At 44.1% G+C, this 10,204-nt stretch overlaps 1 protein-coding gene across 2 annotated transcripts; it reads left to right on the top strand.

The window, feature by feature from the left end:
• The first annotated feature begins 37 nt into the window (after positions 1-37).
• On the top strand, positions 38-5,561 carry RAB19 (RAB19, member RAS oncogene family). Of its 2 annotated transcripts, none has more exons than XM_080393449.1 (4): positions 38-159; positions 290-502; positions 1,279-1,462; positions 3,808-5,561. In XM_080393449.1, exons 2-4 carry the CDS (start codon positions 308-310, stop codon positions 4,071-4,073), a joined length of 645 nt encoding a protein of 214 aa, XP_080249575.1. In that variant the 5' UTR covers positions 38-159; positions 290-307; the 3' UTR covers positions 4,074-5,561. The 2 variants fall into 2 exon arrangements, with proteins under 2 accessions (XP_080249575.1, XP_080249574.1); XM_080393448.1 differs by having other exon boundaries at positions 60-173.
• The last annotated feature ends 4,643 nt before the right edge of the window (positions 5,562-10,204 follow it).

Here is a 10,204-nt window from a genome sequence, read left to right as displayed (position 1 = left end):
GGGGAAGAGGGGAAGAAGGGGGAGGGGGAGGAGGGGGAGAAGGGGGAGGAGGGGGAGGAGGAGGAGGAGGAAGAGGAAGAAGAACTACATTTCCCGCCGGCCCCGAGGGGGTCGGGGCGGGTACAAAGCGGGCGCTACCTGTGCTACCTGTCCCGGCAGGTGAGCACCGACAGGTGGGCGGGCGGGCTGGTCGGGACCCGGACCGCTTCCCTGGCTCGACTGCCGCCAGCTGGGCCGGGGCGGCTGCTTCTTCTCCTTTTTCTCCACCTCCTCCTCCTTCCCCCCCCAGGCCCGCCCGGGAGCCGCGATGCCTTTCCCCAGCTCCGGCGCGGACGATGCCTTCGACTACCTCTTCAAGATCATTCTGATCGGGGACTCCAACGTGGGGAAGACCTGCGTGGTGCACCGCTTCAAGACGGGGCAGTACAACGAGAAGCAGCAGAACACCATCGGCGTCGACTTCACCGTGCGCTCCATGGACATCGACGGCAAGAAAGTGAAGGTCGGTGGCCGGGGCGAGCCGTGGCCGCCATTGCCGTGTCACCTGCCCGCAGGGGTGCCCGGGGCGCGGGGGGTGCCCGGCGCCTCCGGCTCGGCCCCGCTGAAGGCAACGGCCGGAGCTGGCTGCCCCTCCGGGCAGGGCTGGCGCCCCGGGGAGCTCCCCGCGGGATGCCCGGGCAGCACCGCCCCGCTGTGCGTACGCGCCCGCGGAGCTCCCTGGAGGCTGGCTGTGCCTGGGCGGGGGGCGCCTCCCTCCCCTGAGAGATGTGGGGGGGCGAGCAGGGACACCAAGGAGGGAAAACCCTCTGGTTTGCAAAGGCTCCGCTTGGATGCGTGCTTGGCTTGAGGGAAGACAAAGACTTGTAAGACAAACACCGTAAGAAATTGTTAGCTAGAACTTACTCCTGTGTGCAGATGAAAAGTTCTTTAGCCTTCTCTTCTAGCCTGAAAAAGCCTGCCCTTTACACAGCTTTGCTCTGCCCAGACCTCTGCCGGGGCTTCTTAGCTCTTATTCCATTCCCTGTTAAAGGCTGTATCTTTCAGTACAGTTGCTGAAACTTTGCAAAGTTTGTCCTCTTTGCAAAGCTGAGTTTACGCTTGCAGCTCTTTGGTCTGTGTAGGTTGTCTTCACAATCCTTCAGATCTAGAGAGAGCAATGCCACGCTGTGGTGTGGTAGTGACCTGGCTGCCTTCTAGACAAGGGGTTTCAAAAGCAGAGGCAAACATCTAGCAAGCGGCATTCGCTGGTCTTCACAGCTTCTATCCTTTCTCTTACAGATCCAAGTGTGGGACACAGCTGGTCAAGAACGCTTCCAGACAATAACCCAGTCTTATTACAGGAGTGCCCACGGGGCCATCCTTGCCTATGATCTTACTAGGAGGTCCACGTTTGAATCCATTCCTCACTGGATTCACGAAATTGAAAAGTATGGTGCTGCAAACTTGGTCATGATGTTAATTGGTAGGAATCTAATTTTAATGTTATGTAGCTTTTTTAATATGCATATAAAATCTTCCTCACTTCCCCCCACTACTTGAAGCATCTATAAACTGTATCTTAAAGAAGAACGCGGCTTTAGTTACAAGAGAACAGAAAGTGTATCAATTTGACCTAAGCTTAAAAAATTAGGAAAGTCACATCTGGTCCAGACCAGATCAAGCCCACTACAGACAGTGAAACCTTTTCACTTGTCCCTTTCTTGTTGGAATAATGCAGCAAGCTTGCTTTTGCTGCTAGTCTAGCAGGCAGGGACAACCTTACTAAGGTTAGAATTGCAGTAAGTCTGACCCTATACTCACGATGCGCAGGAATTTAGTGGCTCAATAATTCAAGACAAAGGGGAATGCGCAGAGCAACACAACTCCTCGTTCTCATCTTTCCTCTGTTCTTTTGATATGCATGCACATTGCTCTGTAATGGGACTCTTGATCAGGTAAGACAGTAGATGGGGACAGAGGTTTTCTTGAGCATGAAGTAGTCTGCTTGCATTCCCCCTTGTTTATTCCGCTAGCATTCAGGAAGCTTTGCCTCTTGAGGAAAGGAATCGGTAGAAGTTGCTGAGAGTAGAGCTGGTAGGAAGCAGTGTGGTTCTTTCCCCTTGCGTTTCAGGGTATTATTGCTCTTCCCTCCTGCAAAGAGGAAGCTGCAAATGAGAAAACTGGTGTAGTAGGATGACAGAGCCTCTTATTTACATTCCACTGCTTCTGCCTGTTCCACTGTGGCACTGTGCTGAGAGCAATGCATGCAGCCGCAGCAGCCCAAACTGGCTTTTAAGGACAGGCAGCGCTGAGCCTCACAGCACAGCCGGGATGGGACCTCAACTGCTGCTTGTGCTTCTAGCCACCAGTTACTTCTGCTGTGGTGGTTCTTCCTGTTCTTCCTCTGAAGAAACAAACAACAAATTCTGACCTGCATATAACTGCAGTACTTGGAATGAGTAAGGAGGAGGGGAAAAAAAACCCCATAACTAAACTTCAGGGGTTTTCTGTATTTTCTCATGAATCTAAAGAACAAGACCTAGATGTGTGTGTGGTGGTGGGGGGGTGGTAAGAAAGAAGTTCTAAAGTTGGTAAAAAAAAAAAAAAAAATTTGTCAACGACCTACCTTTTTGCCACCTTCTCAAACTGGTGCTGTTTGGTTTACTTTGGCAGGAAGGTTTTGTACATTTCATTACACACAGTCATGTTATACATCTTTCTAGCATGAGATAAAGGGTAAGAAATCTAATTTTCCCATCTGGAACTGAAGGAGAAGGTGGGGGCCTCTTTTTAAGAAGGTAAATAACCCTCAAGCAACGTGATTGAGTTTTTTTTAGGTGTTTCCTCTGTTGTGTGGGCTGCATTCCCCACCCCCACCCCACCCCGAGAAACTAAAGGGGACTTAATGGGAGGGGAGTTGGCTTATATATGCTTAAAATTCAAGATCTGAATCTGATGAAGGGTTGTCTTCAAACTATGAATTAGGCTTCAGCCAAGTACTGCAAGTACCAGAACTGATAATTCCATGTGTGCTACAAATACTTAAATATAGAAAGGTATTTTATCTGAGGTGTTTCATGAGTTTTGACAGATTGATTAAACTGCTTCAAGTAAAATTTTATTTATACATGCAGAAACTTTTGAAGTACATGTTTTAAGCATTAAGGTAGATGGTGTGAATTATTGGATTTTTTTAATCTTAAAATGACTGACTTGTATAAATAGGTTATGTTAAAATCTAGCAGTTGGGCAGATTCTTCCTGGGTTTTAATTGTGTTTTTTTCCTGAGACTTGCTTTAGACTTAACAACATTCCAGATCTTCAGAGATGAGCATTCACTTTGAGATGTGTCAAGGTAGCCTGACAATAGAATAAAACATGTGGCTTCTGCTTAAGGTTGAGTGAGGAATAAACCTTTATGCAACATTGCTTTAGTTCACTGTGTGCAATGACTGTAGCTACAAGATTTCCATTTTTAAAAAATATTTCTTAAATGCTACTTAACATTTAAAAATAACAAGGGAGTAGGGACCTACAGTTGCTTCCAAATCACCTTCTAGCACCACTACCTACAGCAAGCAACTAGATGAACACAGGGGTTTAGTTTTTGTTTGGATTTTAACTCATTTGATGATTATCATTGTATGATTAGCTGCAGTTTTGATCCACATTCTGTGTTTGTGGCTCTGATATGCTCACATCTTGTTTTTACCAGTAACCCCAATTCCTGAAAAATCTGTTGTTTAACAAAACTGAATTAATGTATTGCACTTAAAGATGAATTTCTGAGATTACATTATTGAGTTACTTATTTGCCCTCTTTTTAAGGGAACAAATCTGATTCACTGGATCAGCGCCAAGTCCTGTTTGAAGATGCCTGCACACTGGCAGAGAAGCACGGGCTCTTAGCTGTACTGGAGACATCAGCAAAAGAAGCTCAAAACATAGAGGAGGTGTTCACTTTAATGGCTAAGGAGCTAATGGCCCGAAATACCTTACAGCTTCATGGAGAGAACCCTCCAAACAGCATCTATCTCGATTCCAGGCCAGTGATTGCCAGTCCAAATGTAGAGAAGAACCAGTGCCTCTGTTAAAGAAAGATTTCAGGAAGAACTTGGAAGCTGTCTTTCTTCTGAGGCTGTTTGATTTCATTTTAATCAGTTGATGAAAGTATGCTATGTGACCTCAAGCCACCTCTTGATATCTCTACCTTGCAGTTTGGTTTGTAAGTATCTTCAGAGATTGTTGTTGCTGTTGGTAGCACAGGTTGCTTTGAACATGGCAGCTGACACAACACAAAACTTCTGACTCAGAGGACCTGGAAAACTGCTGGCCATTGCCTTAACCAAAGCAAACTATAAAAATGACTGCCTTTAATTATATCCTTAAATGAGTTTCTGGCTGTGTCAGAAGATAAATTTGTAGCAAAGCACTGCATTGATTTGACCCTTCTAAGCTATGTTGGTTGTTCTAGTGCAAGCACTTTACTCTCTGCCAGTACCTTTAAATGACACATGCTTGGACAGCCCTAACCCTACTGCTGCTTAAACTTCCATTTAGGGATGGTCCTGATGTCAGGCATGTAGCCACCTGGCCCAGGGAACTTAGTAACATTTGTGGAAGTACATGATTTCACATCTGTACCAATTTCCCCAGCAGAAAAACCTGTAGATGTCCCTGGAGTTTCATAGCAGATGGAATACGATATGTTAGTGATCCCAGCCTTCTTTCTAGGGTGAGAAAAGTTGTCTTTCATCTTGCTCTCTAATTATAGGGATTGTTTCCAGTAGTGATATCTTGCTATATAGACTTGCTAGGAGTAGCGAAGCTTCCAAGGCACCAGTAATGGTCTGAATCAATGCTGGGGGGAAAGGACTTCCCCCCTGACACTCCCCAACCTTGTCTTGCTTTTGATGTGTTGATTTTAATCAAGAGTCTTCAGTAGTTTGTGTGTCGGGCCAATGGCACCTTGAGAGTACAGCTGTGGACTTTTCCAAGGGAGTGTGAAGAAGGGATTCAAGCTCCTGTAAAACTCAGCAAGGGATAAGATGGTTTAATTATGTAACCTCGCCTTGGAGAAGTAAGGGAATGGTATGGCTACCCCTAGGCAAGTATATATGCTACTGCTATGGCCATGGAACGTCTTGGTAGCAGTAAGTTTTGTTTTGCTCCTCCCAAATGCAAGCTCTGCAAATGGGGCTCACTTCTTCTAATGTACTAGAACTGAAGGAAGGGTTTAGGGTTTTGCTTCTTTTTGCTTTTGTTTTTTTAACAGTAGATGGAAACAGGGAAGGGGAGGGAGGAAAGAAATATTATAAAGGAAGCTTTTTTTTACTGCAGTCCATGTACCAAGATGTATTGCTTAGTGTTAAGCTATGAACCAAAATTCAAACTTTGCAATGGTAAAATACAGTCTGGGTTACATGCATAAAAAGCCCTGGGAAGGCTGGTATGCTGCTAGCTTACCAAATGGGAGTCTGCCCATTTCACAAGTTCTTGAAAATTAGGGGAAAACATGTAGCAAGTATTTCTGGAAAATCTTCTCTGGGAAACACAAAAAATAAAGCTGCATAAGTCAATGATTTATAGTCCTGCAAATGTTTTTGTACTGTTAATGCTTCCTCTGGCCAGGTTCTTTGCCATCACTTGCAAAAAGCAGGGGCTAATTCAGCTACATGTAAACTGAGAGAGAAATCTTCAGTGTTGGCCTCCAAGCCTTTTGCTATAGCTTGCTGTAGACAAAGCTTTGTTTTCTTCAGGCATCTTCTTTCTGCTGTTTACTACTTAAATATTTCATCTTTATTTGGTACTAGTCTACTAGTTGCATGTCAGTTTGCATATTTAAGGAACTGTAAACACCACAACCTTTCAAAGTAGCTGAACAAGTAGCAACCCAGCTTCTAAACAACTAATTTCAACACCTCTTGTCACAAGGAAAACAGTCAAATAGAAGTTTAATATTCTTGTGTATTTAAAATCCAAACTACTCCTGGTCATAGCTTGTAATGTAGCAGTTTTTACTTTTTTAGTATCCACACCTAAGACTGCTAGCAAACTTTGTTCTATTTCAGATACGCAAGAGAGAGTATTTGCTACAAATACTAATCTTCCAGGAGACCTTAACAGAGAAGTACTGTGTTCATCTCATTACACTCTTTCATTAGCCAAGAACTGGAGGAAAGCATTCGCCACTAGAAAATTAACCTTTGTAGGGTTCATTGGGTTTACTGCCTTAATTAGAGATTACTGTACAAAGTTATTTTGCCTACCCTCAGTATGGAGGCTTCTGCAGATCGATGCTGTTGCAGCACTCTCCAGACTATCAAGCTGCAATAAGGTCTTTCACCACCTCATACCAGCATACTCTTCACACAGTCCCTCTGCTGCCTTCTCTTCTTCCCACCTCATCTAAGGGGTGTGTTCTCTCTCCTCTTCTTCCTCGGCTGCTCTCCCTTAATTGGCTCTCCACCACTTCACTTAACCAGCCACAGCTGCACCTTATCTACATCAGCCAACCCCCCACCTCTGAAGCCAGCCCACAGTTGTATATTATCAATAATTAACCCAGCTTCATTCCTCTACAATGCTCCCTTAACTGCCCAGCACTGCCAAGGTACAGGGCTCTTGCTGTTCTCTTCTCACACACATGGAGCTCCTTGCAAAGTCAGTCCTTCCCTGGCAGGAGGTTGTGCAGCACGGGATCAGCGAGAACAGGCTTGTGATTGTGCTTTGAGCAGCACAGTTTCCTTTAACAGGTGTAACAGGCTCCTTCCTACTCTTTTTCAAGAAACTATAGTCTTAAAAGTCTACCCTTTGGGCAGTTACACTGACTGGTTTCCACTGGGTCATTTTTAAAGCTGTCCTCATGGGAATGAAGAATGAGCTGGAGGAGTTTAACTAGAAGGTTCTTCAGAGTGCATATGAGTAGACAATATTATTGAGATAATATTGGAAGCTATAAACTTGTAAAAAAAATCCCTTCATCATAGCATGTTATTCTAGACTGTAAGATAGCAGCCACTAGGTTTAAAAAAAAAAAATGCACAGTGTAACTTCTGTGGTTGTGACTTTCCACATCAAAGAGCAGATGGAAGCATGCAGCTCCAACAATGTTACTTGCATTAACTGCCAGGGAACCTTGTGTTAATGTTTTTGTTCCCTCAGCATCATATGCAAACTCAGTATGCTTCTCCACAGCATCATTAATGCACTTGTACAGACTGCAGCTCATTGTAACGTTTATAAAGCTATTCTTAAAATTACTACTGTCCCACAATTTTAAGAGCTGCATATCCAGCTTGAAGGTGAGCTGATTGTTACATTTTTACCTATTTGGAAGTATTTGAATTTTACCTGTGGTATGTAACTTGCACTGGTGTCACAGACATGCCAGATGAGACCAAAGCAGCACCTATCCACAAAACAGGGCAACAAAAAAACCTACAAGTATTTTAAAAAGGGAGCAAACTCTGACACCTCCCAGACTGGCTTAAAAGCAAACATAACAGCAGTCCAGTGATGGGGAAGGCACACGGCACTGCCTATACGTGGTCAAGCTTTTCTTCATACATAGGGGACAGGCTCTTAGTAACAAAAGTTGAGGTTCTCATCTAATCATTCCAGCTAAGGTTTAAGGGTAGTTGGAAAGGAGACAGAGAAAGCAGTTTTCAGGCTCTGAACAGAGATGGAAAGCTCCATCCTTCAGCTCCCTGTCAGGAACACTTGTGCTTTTGGGCAGGGAACTGACACTTCCCCCAGCCAGATGAGTGCTCTAAGCACAGCCCTGTTCAGAGGTGCCCCTTCCCAGCTGTGGGCTGCCAACAGGCAGATTTTTATACACCTCCGTTCCCAGAACACCACATCTGGCTGCTGCCAGGGGGGCTTTAATACTCACTGCTTACTGTACTGACTCCTGAAGCCATTCTCAAGCATGTTCAGCACTGGAACTACAGCAGGCTGTGCTGGGCTATCAGAGTCCTTTAGAACCAGTTTTAGACAGGCCAAGAGCCCTTTTACCTGAGAGTACTTCCACTTTTAATAGAAATTTAGAATTTGAGTGAGGACTTTATAAAGTCTCTTAAAGCATTTTTTCTAGTGCTGTTAAAAACCACAAACTTAACTCAGCTGCCTGCACAGGTTCTGTCTATGCAGTCACAACAAGCTGTTGCTAAACAGGTGCAGATTTTGGCTCAACTGCAGGTGACAAGCAGCACACCCATGAGTAAGCAGCAAGTACGTGCTGAAGTTTAGCATGTTTGCAATCCCAACTTCCTTGCTACCACTGTGTCCACGAACATCACTGCTTATGACAGTCTTCACTGCCAAGTCTCTTTTGCTTACCTGAAGTGAGGCTGACCATAACTACAGTTTAATAATGCCTTCCCAATGCTAGCATCAGAGTTAAAACTGACTTGATCCCTACAGCACAGTCCTGTATTCTATCTCAGTCCTAAAGGACTACATGTGGATTCCTTCTTGTTTTAAGCTGCTGCAGCATTAATACTACCATCTATACAAGTTTTGTTCAGAATATGAGACACCCCCATACCTCAGGCTATCCTCTGAACAGAAATCTGTTTTGCACCTGTTGTATCAGGGAGGAGTTACTTTGTATTTCATTAAATGAACCAGGTATCCCTTCAGCAAGGCTGCAATAGACCTTGGACTACAATCAAAATTTGAACTAAAGCAGCAGAGGCTGTAAGAAGCACTCTTTGCTTCTAGGATCACATTCAGACCAAGCAGAATGGGCAGCCATATGCTTACCACAAGATGCAAAATTTTATGTCAAACCACATGTATGTATTCCTGTATAGGGAGTCAAGTCAAGGCACTTCAAGTGAGAGCATGCATTTTTAAGATTTTCATTTTGAAACCACTATTTTGCTGGTGGAATTTTATGGATTTTTACTTTTTTAATCTTGACACTACCCTCATTGGCCTCTTCCGTTTCTATACCTTAGGCTGTGCTACATTTTCTTTAAGCAAGTACCTAAGTCATCACCCTCTGTATTTTTTACACTGAAAGCTTGCCTTGGTTCTAGTGAATTTATTCCTGTTCTAACAGGGGAAAAACATAGCAGCTTACTAACATACTTATTTCAAAGGCCCTGCTCTCTTTAGTCATTCCAGTTTGGGGTAGAAGGGTGGAAATCAGCCCAACAGCAAGCTTAGGAACAGGCCTACCACCAGCAAGATGCAAACTGAAGTCACACACAGCAGTGCTCCCCGATGACAAGTCCTTTAACTTACAGAAGAACCACAGCACACTTCAAAGCAAGAGATCAACAGAAACCACCTACCACAATGCACTTGACAACATCAGTCACCTTGTAGCTAGACAGACCCAAAGCCAATCACTTATTTGTATATTCTCAGCTTCCCCTGTTCGACACACAGAAACAAGGTTTAAAAGCAGCAGCAGCCATTGTGCCACACACCCCCACACACAAAGAGTAAAGCATGCCGTTTCTGACCCCTTCTGAAGGAAAGCTGAAGCATGTGCTCTGTGGCTGTTATATTACCTTTTTCCATCTTACCAGAACATAATCTTTGTTAAACTTACATTTGAATACAGCTTTCCAATAGGATGCTAACAACTCACATTCACTATGTAAGGGAGGAAAGGCTAGCTCTTATTCAAAGCCCTTCGTTTTTCTGTTTCTCCCTATATCAGCTTCAAACATCCGTTGCACAAATTACATTTAAATCCCTTTCTCCCTCTGCTACTTGCCTCTGGGAAAAATAAACCAACCAACCAATGATGGTTTTAGACTGTTCGGTTAAACTTTTTGGTTGACTATGTGTCTAGTATTTTACTTCCAACTTTATGTAATTCTGCAGAAGAATGCCTCTTTCTGAATATACACAAGCTTAAAGCATGTGGATTCTCAGGAAGTGGCCTGCAGCAATGGTTGGACTGGCTGTCCAAACAGCATTACAACAGGAAACTATCAACAGAATATGTACCACAATCGACCTTCTTTAGGACAAATAAAGTGAACACCACAGTGCAGGACTTACTTCGGAGAAAGCAAGCCATGTCTGTTCCCCACTAAAGGCCCCATATATTCCTTCAACAGTTCAACTGTCCCAACTGTCTGTTCAGAATGCATTCCTTATGTTACAGGCTCTGCTGGAAAGGTTATAACCAAGGTAAAATTCTGTATTAGTGTGACATGATCCTGCAGGAGTTAAGAAAAAGTGACATAAATGCCTTTGTATT

This window comes from Falco punctatus (genome assembly GCF_963210335.1).
Source record: "Falco punctatus genome assembly, chromosome: 6".
NCBI classification, from domain to species: Eukaryota; Metazoa; Chordata; class Aves; order Falconiformes; family Falconidae; genus Falco; species Falco punctatus.
The sequence above is the reverse complement of the archived record's forward strand: the minus strand, read 5'-3'. Positions and strand labels throughout refer to the sequence as shown.

Coding starts and splice junctions, on each gene's coding strand:
- RAB19 (XM_080393449.1), top strand. CDS start 308: ATGCCTTTCCCCAGCTCCGGCGCGGACGATGCCTTCGACTACCTCTTC. Junction 503..1,278: donor TCGACGGCAAGAAAGTGAAG/GTCGGTGGCCGG, acceptor TTTCTCTTACAG/ATCCAAGTGTGGGACACAGC. Junction 1,463..3,807: donor CTTGGTCATGATGTTAATTG/GTAGGAATCTAA, acceptor CCTCTTTTTAAG/GGAACAAATCTGATTCACTG.